We start from the raw sequence: 17811 nt of genomic DNA, 5'->3' as shown, positions 1-17811 counted from the left end.
GTCATAAAAAACATCACGGATGTTCACGGACAGAACAAAATATTGATGCACTGCTCAAATAGATAAAAACACAGGATAAAGCACAGAATACCAGTGCAAGGTGTGTGATAGTGATAAATAGGTTTTTAAAAAAGCTATACTCAACATACAGTAAATAAATAAAGGACACGGGATATTGCACATATGCAGATGCTACAGTGTATTCTGTATTATGCATTCTATATCGCACAGTTCTTTCTATCGATTAGCTCTCAGCTGAGAGCGCCATTATTACCTCCGCCAAGGAGGTTATGTGTCCATTTGTTTGATGGTTGGTTTGTTAGCAGGATTACTCAAAAAATCCTCAATGGATTTCAACAAAATTTTTACCAGGGGTGTATCTTGGCCTAACTTAGAAGTCATTCAATTTTGGTAATGATCTGGAACACGATCCGGATCCAGTAATTTTTTTAAGGATTCTTTATCATTGCAGGATAGGGCCAATTTCAACATTTTTGCATCTAACTTCATGAAGACGGGTCACAAAGGCTGAACAAAAATTAAGTTATGACACAACAATAATTTAGCATTTGTTTCTCCTCATTGAATAAACTTATTAGAAAATAAAAAAACGTGTAGTTCATGCAGTTTCTCTTTATAAATACATTTGCTGAAGATCTAAGGGTTTAACCACTGAATCTGAAACATGATGGTAGATGTGTGAAACGACATGGAATAAGTCTCTTTGTATAAGGGTATTCCATGTGACATCAGTGACCCTATGGCCTTGGCGCAGGTTTGCGCTCTCCGAGTGCTTCTAGTTGACATCTGTGTAGCAGCCCGCGTGGTCAGGGTGCGGAGTAATACATCCAAATGTGATACGGTCAAATATTTTGCCACCCTACACCCGATATTATCCGATTTGAAATCTCACACGATTAACCAATCAGATTTGTGGAAAAAAATGTCATTGGATTAGAATTTGTATTTAACTCTCTTATGGTGGTTGGGTTAAAAACTGTCCCTGAATCTGCGGGTAGGAGTTCTTTTGCAGAGCCAGCGCATTTCTGCACGCTGCTGTGCTAGCAGGGTGTTGCAACTGGTCCTGTGTTTGTGTGTTAACAAAATAACTTCAAAATGACTGGACAGATTTCCATTTGTATGAATTGAGTTCCTGTCCCCAGATGAGGAACAAATTGATCAAAAGACAAGGCCAAGTAAAACATTGCCCAAAACCATGCTTACCATAATATTTCTGCCAACAATATGACTGGAAAATTAATCAAAAGCTCATATTGATCAGGTCAGGTCAGTTTCCTTTATTTGTACCCGTAGGTAAATTAGGTTTACAGTTCAGAAGAGAGGGGTATCCCCAAACCATGCACTCATACATACAATACAACATGAATAAATAAACAGTAAAAACAAACCGGGACTTAAAGTGTTCAGAGTCAATTGTTCTTAGTGGCGTTGATTTTTGTTTAGCACAGATATTGCTGCAGGAACAAAACTGTTTTTAAATCTCTTTGTTCTACATTTTGGAACAGAAAATCTCTGAGCAGACGGCAGGAGCACAAACAGAGAGTTCAGAGGGTGGGATTGGTCCTCGCTGATACTAGAGCCGAGCCGCTGAAATATTAGTGCCGCGATCAGTGAAATATTTGTGTTATGTTAGTGGCTTCACAGTGAAGTTCAAAAGAAAGAGTCAGAATATGAAGTCATATACGGTAAAAACCCTTTCTCACAATATAAATGAAGGAATGAAGTAATAATGGATTCACTAGAAAATCCTAAAATTACCTCACAGCCCAGATAATGCATTATGTATGTATATTCATTTATACTTCAGCGCAGGTAGCTCAGTGGATAAGGAGCTGACCTGCCACTAAGCCAATCTTGGCTCATATTCTGCTTATATTACCTGTCTGTGTCCTTGGACAAGACACGCAATCTGGATTGTCTCAATCCACCCAGAATGGCATCCAGGCCAGGGTATAGGTACCTCCAGATAAGCACCAACAGGCCTCAGGGCCTATAATGGACTTACTTCTTCAGGGTAGGCAACAGGCCTCTGATGCCTTTTGATTTGGGTTTGTTTTTGCAGGTAGTGTTGCTTATAGTGCAGCAGATAACAGAATATTTACAGAGGAATCCTTCAAATGGTGATGTAAGCACCAAATTCAGCACAAATACTCCTTCAACATTACTCTTTTGAAAACTCCCCACTTGAATTTTCAATAGGCAGCCAGGTAGAGGTCAATTGAAGAATTACACAGGGTTCAAAATTTTAAAATGCTCCAATATTGAAAACTATACCACATGATTTGTTTCAACATAAAGATTTCAGAAAGGTATAGTTTAACGTATCTGACTAAATGTTATGGAGTTATTGGATAAAAACAGCAAGAATGGTGACAAAGGTCAACTTCAGTTTGTACAGGGGTCAAAAGATAAAGTTGCTGTAATTTTGGTAAAAAAGTGATCCAAATTATTGGTTGAGTTCATAAGGTTTTAAAAAGGAATAATTTGCACCCTGTGTCATCCTTAGTTATCATGTTACAGGGTAACATATGTCACATGTCATAGAATCCAATGGACGTCAACATTGTTTGACCTTTACTTTGTAGACCAAACATTCAACACAGTCAAAACTATTTCATTTATTAATCCTATTAGTTCAAGCAATAACTTGTACCACGGTTTACCAAAATTGGAGCCACTTTAACTTTTGACCCCTGTACAAACTGAATTGACCTTTGTCACCATTCTCAAAGTTTTTATCCCATAACTCCATAGAATTCAGTCATAGATAGTCCAAACTATACCTTTTAGGAATCTTTATCATCAGACAAATAAACTGGTATAGTTTTCAGTATGATTGGAGCATTTTTATATTTTGACCCCTACCTGGCTGTCAGATGAAAATTCAAGTGGCCAGTTGTTTGTTTGTTTTTTCAAAAGAGTAATATCTAAGGAGTAGTTGTGCCAAATGTGGTGCTTGTTTCACCATTTGAAGGATTAATTCAGTTATCTGATGCAAGATTATTTCTCACAGGAAATCTGGCAACACTGAGCAAGCACGTTGCTCAAAATATCAGTCACAGTCCACATCAGTCAGAATCAAAAAGTTTTCACTCAACTGCCAATAAATGTGCCGATAAATATGTGTAACAACCCATGTTAACTGCATGACAAAACTAAAATTGCTGCACAGAAGATGCAAGCATGAAATGTTCACCCCCTGATTAGCAGATTATCAGATTTACCTAAATACAAATATAGATTCTTGTTTGTCATATCATTGTTTCATGGGGCAAAACCATATTAGATTTGGGGGTAAACATGGATGGATGTCACTTTTGTCTAATATACATAGTGAGAATGTAAACTTTGAACAAGCTCGACTCCCGCCAGCTTTAATAGATTCCCGCAGATGACAGATATCAACATAGCATCATGCTGCCACCAACAATCATCGCTTCAGTGCTGGTGTTAATTGAATCATCATGGGACACACAATGTGTGGACCACTGCTGCACATATGGTGTAAACCTAACACATCATGAGGCGAGGATGCTTTTTATAAGCAGTGTCTCCGAGAGAGAGAGAAGTGATGATAAAGGACGGTAAGAGAGAGGGAGGTTGATGCCTTATATTGCTGTCCAAGGACATGACGTGGGGCGCAGACGCAACAAATCATGACAAGTACTGCAAAGACAAAACAAGCAGCCAACGTGCTAGAGCACATACAGACCATGCACTGACTGCAGCCTTTAAATATGAAATTCATAACTTGATGTGGATGCACATCATCCAGAAGGTGCCAGTATTCAGCATGCCTTTGTTTTGATACAGACCCCCAGGACAATGTTTCGCAACATGTTTTATAAATTTCTAGAAGGGTGTTTGGATTTTGCCAACACTAACTTGCAGTACAGACAAAATATTTTGACACCATCCCTGGTCACGTGTTCTATCTTTTAATACCGGTATCACAGACCGAACAGTCCGCCCCTAAAATCTGGTCTGCCCTGCCTCCACTGCGCATGCGTCATTTTAGCAGCTCAGCCGCTCATCTGAGACATTCTCTTCACCCAAAGCGATCAAATGGATTAATACGATTATTAACCATCAGATGACAAGGTAAAACCTCTTAAATCATTCTAATGTCAGTTTTAAGCACAAGTTAGGCCGTTTTAAGCAGAAAAGAGGCGATACTCTGTGACACTATGAAATGAGCGACGTGCAGTGAACGCATCACGCATGTACTAGAATTGGGTTATATATATATACTCAACAAAAATATAAACGCAACACTTTTGGTTTTGCTCCCATTTTGTATGAGATGAACTCAAAGATCTAAAACTTTTTCCACATACACAATATCACCATTTCCCTCAAATATTGTTCACAAACCAGTCTAAATCTGTGATAGTGAGCACTTCTCCTTTGCTGAGATAATCCATCCCACCTCACAGGTGTGCCATATCAAGATGCTGATTAGACACCATGATTAGTGCACAGGTGTGCCTTAGACTGCCCACAATAAAAGGCCACTCTGAAAGGTGCAGTTTTATCACACAGCACAATGCCACAGATGTCGCAAAATTTGAGGGAGCATGCAATTGGCATGCTGACAGCAGGAATGTCAACCAGAGCTGTTGCTCGTGTATCGAATGTTCATTTCTCTACCATAAGCCGTCTCCAAAGGCGTTTCAGAGAATTTGGCAGTACATCCAACCAGCCTCACAACCGCAGACCACGTGTAACCACACCAACCCAGGACCTCCACATCCAGCATGTTCACCTCCAAGATCGTCTGAGACCAGCCACTCGGACAGCTGCTGAAACAATCGGTTTGCATAACCAAAGAATTTCTGCACAAACTGTCAGAAACCGTCTCAGGGAAGCTCATCTGCATGCTCGTCGTCCTCATCGGGGTCTCGACCTGACTCCAGTTCGTTGTTGTAACCAACTTGAGTGGGCAAATGCTCACATTCACTGGCGTTTGGCACGTTGGAGAGGTGTTCTCTTCATGGATGAATCCCGGTTCACACTGTTCAGGGCAGATGGCAGACAGCGTGTGTGGCGTCATGTGGGTGAGCGGTTTTCTGATGTCAATGTTGTGGATCGAGTGGCCCATGGTGGCGGTGGGGTTATGGTATGGGCAGGCGTCTGTTATGGACGAAGAACACAGGTGCATTTTATTGATGGCATTTTGAATGCACAGAGATACCGTGACAAGATCCTGAGGCCCATTGTTGTGCCATACATCCAAGAACATCACCTCATGTTGCAGCAGGATAATGTACGGCCCCATGTTGCAAGGATCTGTACACAATTCTTGGAAGCTGAAAATGTCCCAGCTCTTGCATGGCCGACATACTCACCGGACATGTCACCCATTGAGCATGTTTGGGATGCTCTGGACCGGCGTATATGACAGCGTGTACCAGTTCCTGCCAATATCCAGCAACTTCGCACAGCCATTGAAGAGGAGTGGACCAACATTCCACAGGCCACAATTGACAACCTGATCAACTCTATGCGAAGGAGATGTGTTGCACTGCATGAGGCAAATGGTGGTCACACCAGATACTGACTGGTATCCCCCCCCAATAAAACAAAACTGCACCTTTCAGAGTGGCCTTTTATTGTGGGCAGTCTAAGGCACACCTGTGCACTAATCATGGTGTCTAATCAGCATCTTGATATGGCACACCTGTGAGGTGGGATGGATTATCTCAGCAAAGGAGAAGTGCTCACTATCACAGATTTAGACTGGTTTGTGAACAATATTTGAGGGAAATGGTGATATTGTGTATGTAGAAAAAGTTTTAGATCTTTGAGTTCATCTCATACAAAATGGGAGCAAAACCAAAAGTGTTGTGTTTATATTTTTGTTGAGTGTATATATATATATATATATATATATATATTTATTTATTTATTTATTTTTTTTTTTTTTAAAGAATGAGCACCATTAATAAGCTTGTTCAAATCATCATCTGTCACCAAAACAAACCCCACTATGTTAGTTTTTAAAACTAAGCACCATCAGCATGTCAAAGGTTGCAAGAGTGCTAGTGTGAGCTAGAGGTGGGCGGATCAATCCTAATATTGATAATATCGATACCAACACTGGTATTGATATTGAACGATCCTCGTGTAAAAAATCGATACTCAAGCTTTTTTTTCTCTCCCACACGCACTGACTGCTGTGCAGGCAGATTCATCAGTCTACTCTCTGTCTGTAAGAGCAGCGCTGCGCTGTCACACAACATGGAGCAGCGCACCCTCCCCCCTCTGGTCTTTTGTTGTTGCGCCGTCACGGCTCAGCGGCGCCAGCCAACAGCCATGCAGGTAGGCTCAGCCTGGCCCGTCCACTCAGCGCTCTCCTCGAGTCAACACGTGACAATGTGAACATGATACTGTTAAATAAAAACCTCTGTTTGTTCTCAACAGGGGGACCTTAATGTATTCTTTCTTTATTTATACTTTATTTAATTTTCACTTATTGTTTTTATTTTGTTTAAAGGCGTAAGTGCACTGAAGGGAGGAAATTCCTTATTCTTTGTATTATTTTCTTGTATTGTTCGACTTGAAAAAAGAACAAGTTTGAAACTGTTTACAATATTTGTTGTGTGTTAGTTTTTCTCTATTGTGGTTTGTCAGCTCTCTAACCTCAGAAGATTGTTTTAATTTGCTTTAAGTTCTATTTTTTACACTCTTTAAGAAACAATGTAGAGAAGTACACTGAAGGGAAGAAATTCCTTATTATTATTTTATTGTTTTGTGTCGACTTGAAAAACAGAATAAGTTTGAAACTGTTTACAGTGTTTGTTGTGGTGTGTTAATTTTGTTGTATTGTGGTTTGTCAGCCCTCTACCTCTGGAGATTTTAAGTTGTGTGGAGTGATATTTTTTTAAACAAAACTGTTGATTGTGATAAAGTATTTTGTTGTCACGTACAATGTTTGGCGAAATTCTATCCTAGGTCTTTTGGATCCTTTGGATCTATGAAGCTTAAATATGAAAAAGTATCTGCATCAATATCAGCGATACTGGGCAGGTATATTTACTTGGTATCGGATCAATACCAAAATTCCCGGTATCGCCCACCTCTAGTGTGAGCTCACGGTCCGGTCACGGTCAGTGCTTGATTGCTGCATGCAAGCAAACGTAATACGTCGTGTTTTTATATTAAGGTGTGGCGTGCAATGGTGCAAAACGTATGGAACCAAAATTGCAAATGGGACAAATGGTCACTATCACATCTTCCACATTGCAGTTAAGGGTTATGTGTGTGTCTGTGTGTGTGTGGGGGGGGGGGGGGGTGCAGCCACTATAATTACAAAAGTCATTTATATTTGGATGTGTCTGTGTGAAGTCAATAAAAAAGACTTAACAGTTTCAGTAAATCCTGCATGACACAGAAGTGACTGGCTTGTGAAATGACATCATGTTAAATTAAAATTTAATTTGGTAAAATCTAGCCACTAATTTAGCCAGTAAAGCATTTTAAGAAAGTAGGGCTTCGGTGTGTTCCATTTTTTAATTTCAGTAAGTCCTCTTGGATGCTCCCTTGTTTTCACTCGGGGTCCACAAGGTTAAGGTCTGCATGTTGATTTGGCACAAGTTTTATGCCGGATGTCCTTCCTGACGCAACTCCACCTTACATGGAAAAGTAGAGAAGCTTGAATCTTCGACTGGACTGGGTTGCTTGATGCGAGGACGTTTCGCTTCAAATCGCAGAAGCTTCCTCAGCTAAAATTCTTGCTCTGGTCGTCTGACCTCTGTCTTGACTCTTGTAGAGAAGAATAAAGAGAAGCCAACAAAAGCTGGAGTTTTTTAAACCTAACCAAACCCCTCCTACCGAGAGGCTGACTGCTATATAGTGACTGTTATGGTCGGGGAACCGGGTTGGGTGGTTGACCCAAATGCAGGAGCAGTAAGGAACACAGATAGGTTTAAACAAGAGTTTATTAAGGAAGGACTGCGCAGTTGCGACAACCAAGGATGAACCACCAAACTGGACGGGACTGACAGGACCACACAACAGGGACTGGAGTCAGGGAAGCGAGCCTGCAGAGCTGCTGGGACTACAGGGGAGAGATGTTGGACACTGTTTCTGTGTCTGTGCGTGTAATCGACGTGAAGACACGCATGCATTAAACGTCGTCAAAGATTATGAAACTTATTTTTTAATGTCATGTATTGAACAACCAACATGCTGTTATTTTTGTCTGGGAGCAGGAGGAGATCGTTGAAAGAGCTGCAGAACGTCGCTCCCGCACCAGGGGATACAAATTCTGACGGCGATAAATACTTTGACACGACACCGGGAACTTTCCGCCCTGAAACCAAGCGAACGAACCACAACAAACTGCTACTTTTAACTCAGGCGGAACACAGGACAGCCCTGCGTCTTCCAAAGACCCCACAGAGCCAAGATGGCTGCGCCCGTGGCGGACACCGGGGAGTTTGAAACTTGGTTAAATGATCGTTTAGACTCTTTGGATGTGGATCGTGAGGTATACGGGACCTACATTGTAGGAGTCCTGCGAGAAGAGGAGAGTGACGAGGAGAAAAAAGACGCGCTGCAAGGGATTCTCTCAGCGTTTTTGGTAGATATGCAGAGCGGCATGGCAGCTGTTTGTGTCAGTCGTCGCTGTTTGTCCATTAAACTGTTCTCAGATCAGCCGGACCGCTCTCAGATCAGCCATCAGTCGCTATACATGGAGTCAAATATCGACTTTGATTCCTTGCAGCGCTGCATAGACTGAGCTCGTGCAGTGTGGCACCAAACTCTATTCAAAAATGTGTTGTTTTCCAGAAAACGGGCTCTTCTTCGTGACTAACACAAACCTGGCAACATGTCTCGGTGCCTCTTAACTTTATGGTGCTTGTTGTTTAATTCGGGTTTAAAATTCCTCCCCTAGGGAGAGAGGAATGATGTGAATAATTGACTGATTTCTTCACAGCATTGTAATTTCAGACCAGACGCTGTGGAACCGTTACCCTGCTGCTGTCTGCCTATTAAAGAGATACACCGAGAATAGTTTTGTAATTAATATCTTACATTAAGGAATCTTAGGTGGGTTAAAGAGGATAGCACATACCACATAGCGACTACTCTTACACCACTTTTTCAAAAAAAAATCTGCAGTGGCTCTGATCCAGATCCAGACCTCGTTCTTGGTGGAATTGCAGTTGCCAGATGTATTAGTTGATATTGTCCTGGCAGTGACTTATGGAGGGCAGTACGGCGACTTAGTGGTTAGCACTGTTGCCTCACTGCAAGAAGGTCTTGGGATTGATTCCCACCTGTGGAGTTTGCATGTTCTCCACGTGTCTACGTGAGTTCTCTCTGGGTGCTCCGGCTTCCTCCCACATTCTAAGAAATGCAGGTTAGGAACATAAACTGAAAACTTTAAATGGTCCGTAGGTGTGTTTGGCTGTCTGTGTGTGGCCTTGCGACAGACTGGTACCACAGATACGACTCTGGACCTGCGCACACTTTGTACATTTTCTATTAATCATGTGAGGAAGCACAGAGTCTAGATTAGAGCAGCTGGTGACACCAGCAGACTGCTCTTTTTATGACTGTGTGTTAATATGTATATGTTGCAGACATGAACGAGCGAAGCTGTTCAGCATCTCACGTCATTTCCGGGTTGTGGCTTCATCTACCAACGGTTTGTGGCTTTTTACAGCTTTTTACGACAGTGTTGTCTGGTTTGTGGCTTCGTCTCCCATGGGCAGATTTTTTTTGTGCCATTTCTGGTTTGTGCATTCGTCTACCATAGAGTGAGCTTTGTGCTGCTGCGCAGCGCTTTGCTCGTATTATGTAATTTCACCTTCACCATGTTCATGCTGCTCAAACTGTGATGGTCAGTTAAGAAACTGGAATATGCCCGCTGCAGTTTCCCCAAAGTGACCTCTCACGATGTCTTCTTTGGTCCAGTCGTGGGGCAAACATGTAGAAAATATCATGAAGATTTAGCATAAAAATGCACAAGGCACCAAAACTTGTATGTGTATACATATATATACGAGGTCTGTGATAAAAGTACCGGACATTATTTTTTTCAAAAAACATATGGATTTGAATCACGTGTGATTACATCAGACATGCTTGAACCCTCGTGGGCATGCAAGAGTTTTTTCACGCCTGTCGGTTACGTCATTCGCCTGTGGGCAGTCTTTGAGTGAGGAGTGGCCCACCCTCTCATCATTTTTTCATTGTTTAGGAATGGCTCAGAGACTGCTGCTTTGTTTGATAAAAAATTTTTTCAAAAACTAAGGCACAACTGAGTGGACACCATTCGATAAATTCAGCTGGTTTTTGGTAAAAATTTTAAGGGCTGATGAGAGATTTTGGTCTGGTAGTGTCGCTTTAAGGATGGCCCACGGCGCCTGACGGCGATCTGCGCTTCGAGGCGGCAGCGTCTCGCCGTTTCAAGTTGAAAACTTCCACATTTCAGGCTCTGTTGACCCAGTAAGTCGTCAGAACAGAGAACTTTCAGAAGAAGTCGCCATGAGGAGTTTATTCGGACATTCCATTGTTAACGGACATTTTGTAATGAAAGAACGTGCGGGCAGAGTCGCATGTCGGGCCGGACCCGACAGCGGGGGGTCGTGACAGGAAAAGCACCTCCGTTGGAAACCTTAACGGACAAGTTGGAACATGCCTAAGCTGTTAAACAATTTCTCAGTTACTCACTTGTTGAAAGCCATCAAAAGCCGCCTGAATTTTACAAATGGTTTTCAACACGGTGTTTTTCCTGTCGCGGCGCACACAGATTCGCCGAGTCGTCACAGAAACAACTCGGCGAATTTGCCCGCACGTCTTTCATTACAAAATGTCCTTAAACAGTGGAATGTCCGCATAAAGTCCTCATGCTGGCCTCTTCTGAATCTTCTCTGTTCTCTCACGACGTCCTGGGTGAATTAAGCCTTAAATTAGAATGTTTTCAGGTTGAAACAGGCCGATGACGGCGCTTGGAAGCGCTGCGCAACGTCCCGCTCCGTGGGAAGTCCTTACACCGACAGAAACACCCCATAATCTCTCATCAGCCGCTAAACTTTTCACCGAAAACCAGCTTCATTTCTCGAAGTGTCCACTCGGATATCCCTCACAGGTCCAGAAAAAATGTTGATAAAGCAACGCGCGCTGTCTGCAGCGGCTATTCAGACAAAGAGATTCCGACGGGCGGGGTGGAGCACTCCTCACTCAAGGCCTGCCCACAGGTGAATGACGTCACCGACACGCGTGAAAAAACTCACGCATGCGCACGAGGGTTCAAGCTTGTCTGATGTAAAAACATATGAATCAAATCCATTTATTTTTTGAAAAAAATAAAAAGGACCGCTTTTTTATCACAGACCTTGTATATATATCGTATATCAGTAGCCTGGTCCATAACTATTTGCACAGAGTTTCATCTACCAACATGGAGTTGAAATGAAACATGCGTGTAGTGGAGACTTTAGCGTTAATTTCAGCTTAACAAAAAAGAGATTATGGGCAGTTTTATGCAGATGCTCAATTTTCAGTCCATAAGTAATTGGATATACTGAATGTAATGGGATTTGTTTATTTATTTTTAACTACACGTCACAAATTTTCCATCTGAGTTTCTTTTGTAAAGGCAGGAGGTGGACATGCGAATATTTCCAAGTCACTGAGTATGATTGGGCTCTGAGAATGGAGAGAATGTACACTACCAGTCAAATGTTTGGATGCAGTTTCCCCATTTATTTCAATGGGAAACTGCATCCAAACCTGGTCCTGGTCATGTGCATTAAAATAGCTGTAATTCCAAAGTGGTTCACACAACATGTAAGTTGAACTCCTTGAATTAAAGCTGGAAGTCGACACTACAAGCACATCATTATTACTTCATTTCAACTCTATTATAGTGTTTTCCAAAGAGACAATCACAAAAACATTATCACTGTCCAAATACTATTGGACACAACTGTAAATCCTGATATTTTCCAAGCTGAAAAGGGGATGGGGGGGTTGTTGTTCATACATTAACAATTAAAAAGTATCTGACTGTAGATTTTCATAAACCAAAGTTGAGTGATTGATCAGTGTGTGCTAGTGCGCCCTTGTGCACAACCTTCCACACAATCAGGTGTCACATGGCACGAAATTTCCTGACATCGCTTGAAATCTGGAATTGTGAATCACTCTGGATCAAAAGCATCTGCACAGATCAGATCTCATGCTGAAACGGTTTGTTGATTGACAAAAACGTGAACCTATTTCGATCAATGATCACGTGTTGTCAAAAAATGCTTTACTGATGCAAGCAAGTCAGCTGTACAGATCTTGTTTTTTTTTTCTCTGTTATTGCACACTGAACATCTTTGGATCCAGATTTCTGACATTTTATAAGTTTAAGTAACTAAGCAGTTTATCCTGAAAACACACCACAGGTTAATCAGAGAAAAGTTATAGCGGGTTCACTAATAGTACTACAGTACATCTTATGTATTATTACCCAGACAGGTATGCAACAGTTCAGAAATGCTATTTTGAAACTGGTGCACCACATAGTGTCAGAACATTGTACTGCAGCTATTAGACATGAGGTGAAATGACATTTGACAGCTGACTTAGTAAACTCAGTGTGAAGCTCTGAGGTTTTGTGATTTTTGTCTACTGCTTTGCCGAAACCAGCCTGAGGTCCGTTTTTGTGTTTTGTGTGCAGGATGAGGACTCTGCAGTTGACGTCTGCCAACAGATCCTCACGGAGTGGGCGGAGTATTGCAGCCGATCAGCGACCAAGCGTACTGCTTCTGATGGTATTTATGCAACAAGAAGTCATCCAAGAGTTAGAAGGGATAAAAGTGTTTTTATCCGAGGCCATCAGCTCTGTTCCTAAATGTTTCAAATCTGCAATGATTAAACCATTACTTAAATCTAATCTTGACCCTAGTATATTGGAAAAATTATAGTCCAGTATCAAATCTGTCATTTTGTTCTAAAATTTTGTTAAAACTGTTTTAACAGCAGCTCGTGGACCACCCTACTGAGAATAATGTCTTTGAGCCACTGCAGTCTACATTTAGAACATATTCAAACTGATTTCATCTACTCAAAGTGATGTTAATCAGTGAAATCACCTGGTGGAGTGGGTGGTTGCAAAGAAAACCTGCACCCTCTTGACCCTTTCTGGAATCAGTTTGAGACCTCTGTGTTAGGTCAGCGCTGCGTTTGGGCACATATTGCGGCGTTTTGGGTTTACCTATCGTTGCTATGCTGATGATACTCAGTTATACATGCCAATAACTGCTGGTAATCTCATACACATAAAATCCTTAGAGGACTGCCATGTCACATTACACCCATTTTGGCATCTCTTCACTGGCTTCCTGTACCTGTGAGATCAGATTTAAAGGTTCTGCTACTAGCCTATAAAATTGTTCACGGATTGGCACCTCCCTACTTAGCTGACCTAATCAGACCCTATGTACCGGTCCGAGCTATGCGTTCTCGAGGTGCAGGACTGCTTTGTGTCCCTAGGGTGAATAAAACATCTGCAGGTCACAGAGCTTTCTCTTATCATGCCCCTGCTTTATGGAATGATCTCCCTATGGAGATAAAACAGATTCTGTCAAGACATTCACGTCCAGCCTTAAGATGCATTTATTCTCCCTTTTGTATGTCTAAGATACTGGCATAGTATGGAAATATGCTTCCTATCCTTTTAAATTCATTTTATTTGCAATGTATCCAGTCTCTGTCTTAACTTTATCTAATTTCTGGGTTTGTTAGTGAAGCTTTGGGCTAGTGGTCGGTGATCACATTAGTATTTTCTCTGCTTTCCTCTCAATTTACCGCTGATACTTTATACCTTAGGTGTAGTTTATCCGGCCAACTGATTCTGCTCTTTTTCTCTCTGTCCGAGGTGTGGAGGGCATTATACGGGATTGGCGTCGGTGGGCAACGGGATGCTGGACTGACCGCGAGATGCCACACCTGAACCTGAGGCAGCAGATGTTGTTTTGATTTCCTGTTTTGTTTCTTCACCTTTGTAATACTTTGTTTAAAAAAAACAAAAAAAAAAACTTGTAACTGTTAGAATGACCTAAGCAGAGGGTCACCCCTCTGAGTCTGGTCTGCTTGAGGTTTATTCCTCAAATCACCAGAGGGAGCTTTTCCTTACCACTGTGGCCTGTGTGTTTGCTCTAGGGTTTGGTAAGGTTAGACCTTACTTGTGTGAAGCACCTTGAGGCAACTTTGTTGTGATTTGGTGCTGTATAAAATGAAATAAATTGAAATTTCTTGTAAAGACTGTACAGCTATTTATACACCTGACTGTATCATAGCTACACAAATATGAATCATTTCTGCTGTCTTGGTGGTAATAATAAGTGTTTGATTGAACATAAAGCTCCTGATGGTTTTCTTCTTCTGTAGTGGAGGTCCAAGCCATCGCCACTATGATAGAAAAACAGGCTCAGATTGTGGTCAAACAGAAGGTGTCGGAGTCTTCGAAGAAAACAAAGGAAGCCCTCCTTGCTCAGTATGCCAATGTAACAGATGAAGAGGAATATCCTTTATTCTGCAAACTATACACTTGTTTTCTCATACTCCATTTTTGACTTTTGCTCATATGTACACGTTTAGTATGAATCCTAAGCAGTGTATAAATAAGGTCCCTCATCTTGTCTATTCTTTCCTTGACAAAAGTACTGAAGATGAAGATGAGGAGCAAACAAGTGGAGGTAACATTCCTGGAAATGATAAATGTATCCTTTTTAAAGCTGCACACGCATCCCTTCATTTACTCCAATGATTACGAAGCCATGCAAGTTTGCGTTGATTAAGCCGTCCTTGACTCATAGTGTCAGCCCTGTTCAGGAACACCAATGTAGAGGAAGTTCTGAACAGACAAAAGCAAAAGCGCGATCAAGCTCGTGAAGACGCCCAGAAGAAGAAGGAAATGGACAAGATGCAGCGAGAGAAGGACAAACTCGCTAAACAAGACAGAAAAGAGAAGGAGAAGAAGCGTACACAGAAAGGTGAACGCAAAAGATAAAAGCCAGATGAAAGGACACTTTGACATGAAAAGGTTCTGCAAAAAGAAAAAATGGAAAACGATAATTGCCTTTTTTTTACGAGACCTCGACGCCTGTAGTTTGAGAATATGGAACATGTCCCACCGTCCTTGTCAGTTATGTTGTGCATTTCTTGAGTATCTGTAAAGAACAAAGTTCTGGATGTTGTCAAAGCTCAAAGTCCTGATGAATTAGTTTTTTTTTTTTTTCTGTTCCTGGACAGTGAAAATTGATACAAAATACTGTCTTATAGGGAAAAAAGCTGCAAATCTTTAGTTGGTGGTAATAATCTCCAACAAGGCTTTAATATTTGTTTGTTTTTGTTTGTTTGATGCATGATATCTCAAAAGCATATGAACAGATTTGTAGGGAGACTAGATTGAGATCATGTAAGATCATTTTTTTTTTTTGTATTTTATTATGCATCTCATTGATTCAGTGTAATTTGTACTTTAATGGGGAAAACACCCCCAACCATACGTTAGCAAAACAGTCCTTACCTGCACTCCAGGCTGATTAAGGGCTGTTTGTTCTCTAGTTACCACCACCAAAAGCATTTTTGTTGCCATTTATCTGTCTGGTAATTAGTTGGTTCACCAGCAAGATGCCACAGAATGATATCAAGAGATCTCAGTGCAATCTGGTGGAGAGCTCGAGCCTGGGAGAAGCAAGATCTGATTCAGTTTTTGCATGAAACCAGATCAACAAGCAGCTTTTGCCTTTGATCTTGGCTTCTTTGAACCTGATCAGGAGGTGGATCCAGATGAGATTACAGCATCAAAGCCACCATCATTTCAGGTCCAATTTCAATGAGGCGCAAAGATCGGGCTCTACCTCTCGATCCTGATTATGTTGGTTCTAGTTGCAGAATGAAACCCAAACTATGGTAGGGTGGTTAGAGTTAGAGAGATGGCAGCTAACCATCAGGATCAGAACTCAAATGTCAGCATCAAAGCTGAGTGTTCCAAATCCTGTGCTTGTATATTCATGGATATATTAGGCCAGATGTTGATTTAGTGGACAAAAATGTATGGTCACACAGGAATGTTACAGAGTAGACTGTGGTTTGAGTTCTAAGTGTGAACTGGTGACATCTAATTTGTAAAGGAATGAGAGTTTGATCAGGTTCAGTTTCAGTGGTGGGCACAGTTCCGATAATCCGATAACATAATTATCGAAGATAATGTTTTCATTATCAGATTATCTTTTTAGATAACTTTAAAAATATTACTGGACTAATTATCCTCCGATACATTTTTGTCCAATAACTTTTAGACCGATAACATAGCAAACAAAGATGAACAGTGACAAACACTTTTAAAATTTAAAATCAGTTGAGCACCTACCTGTTAAAAGTTTCCTAACAGATGCAGAGTTCTAATCTCTGCAAACAGAAGAGAGCTGCTTCCATAAGAAAGCACTCTCTCCTCTGCAGTCGAAAGAGAACTGATCTAAAAAAAAAAAAATCATTTCCTTTAACACCATACTGATAACCTGGCAATATCACCCAAGTCATCCAGAGGCATACATTTTTAACTTATCGTTCAAATTTTAACCAAACTAATTTTGGACAAGTTATTTAAAATTACTGTCATGTCTGACATTTTATAAAGTGAAAATGTCAGATATATGTTTTAGTTTTAAAGTAATGTGCTAATTTTAAGGTTTTAGTGAGCATATGCTGTGCCCACCAGTGCATTATGGGTAGGATGGGGTAATCTCAGTACGTTCACGACAGGACAAATGCATTTCAGACACTCTGTTCAGGCTCTACGGACAGCAGCATTAAACTCTAGTGCCTAAAACTCTCGTGAATATATTTTCTGGGTTTATAGAGGTTATTGTATTTGCGTTTGTTAAATTCCATGCATGTAGCAGACACGGATTATCTGGGATTTTGTTTTGGCAAGTTTTTCAGGCCTCTACTGCCATCTACTGGCCAGTAGTGTTCATGGCAGTATTCACCGTAAGTACTAAGCATCTGGGCGCCAGTAGATGGCAGTGTTCTACTTATTTTGACCACGGTTATATCAGATGGTTGTCAAATCAATTTTTTGGCTTTGCAAATGGCTTTTTTTTTTTTTTTTTTTTTTTTTTACTTACAAATTAAGTTTAAAAACAAAACAACAAAAAACATTACAAGACAGCTCTGTGGTGTTTGCAAGGCACAGTGCGAGCAGTTGGATGCTTGTAGCTCTGCAGCAGCAAGATAACCTCACGAAGGCCGACCAGAATAATATCAAACAGGTTTGATTTTCATTCAACCATACGATCGGCGATCAGGAGGTGGTCGTGAGATGTTAAACGCAGCTTGTTACTCCATGTACACTACACAATACAGGACACGCAATTAACCTGAAACTTGGTCCAAAAAATTCTCGCACGACTGAAAAATCATCTGAAAAAGGACCAAAACTCGCACAGTGTAAAGCCAACATTTATGTGTCAAGACAAAATTGAGTGCACGTTTTACAACATCATCAAACGTGTGCACGGCACAATATAATAAAATGAGCGCACATTCTCTCCACATGCAAAACATTTTGCGATGACACTTCCAGGGCTCCATAAAAATGCCTGTTTTTACAAATAAAAAATGGAATATTTTACAAAAGCACACGACACGTCACATTAACGTGTTGGTTTACATAATGAATGGCTGAACCAATCAGTGTTTAGCAGAGGCACTTTTACCCAGAATCCTTTGTGATCTGTCTGTGTTTGTTACAAAACCTCAGAATTAGTGCATTATTCA

General features: G+C 41.0%; 1 protein-coding gene across 1 annotated transcript; it reads left to right on the top strand.

The window, feature by feature from the left end:
• The first annotated feature begins 8403 nt into the window (after positions 1 to 8403).
• ccdc43 (coiled-coil domain containing 43) lies at positions 8404 to 16166 on the top strand. The gene is made up of 5 exons (XM_034191036.1): positions 8404 to 8605; positions 12704 to 12797; positions 14416 to 14548; positions 14692 to 14747; positions 14850 to 16166. Exons 1-5 carry the CDS (start codon positions 8432 to 8434, stop codon positions 15035 to 15037), a joined length of 645 nt encoding a protein of 214 aa, XP_034046927.1. The 5' UTR covers positions 8404 to 8431; the 3' UTR covers positions 15038 to 16166.
• Positions 16167 to 17811: the final 1645 nt, after the last annotated feature.

Source organism: Thalassophryne amazonica, chromosome 16 (assembly GCF_902500255.1).
Source record: "Thalassophryne amazonica chromosome 16, fThaAma1.1, whole genome shotgun sequence".
In the NCBI taxonomy this organism is placed as follows: Eukaryota; Metazoa; Chordata; class Actinopteri; order Batrachoidiformes; family Batrachoididae; genus Thalassophryne; species Thalassophryne amazonica.
Note: the sequence above shows the minus strand (reverse complement) of the source record. Positions and strands in the feature narration are given on the sequence as shown.

Coding starts and splice junctions, on each gene's coding strand:
- ccdc43 (XM_034191036.1), top strand. CDS start 8,432: ATGGCTGCGCCCGTGGCGGACACCGGGGAGTTTGAAACTTGGTTAAAT. Junction 8,606..12,703: donor GGATTCTCTCAGCGTTTTTG/GTAGATATGCAG, acceptor TTTTGTGTGCAG/GATGAGGACTCTGCAGTTGA. Junction 12,798..14,415: donor CAAGCGTACTGCTTCTGATG/GTATTTATGCAA, acceptor CTTCTTCTGTAG/TGGAGGTCCAAGCCATCGCC.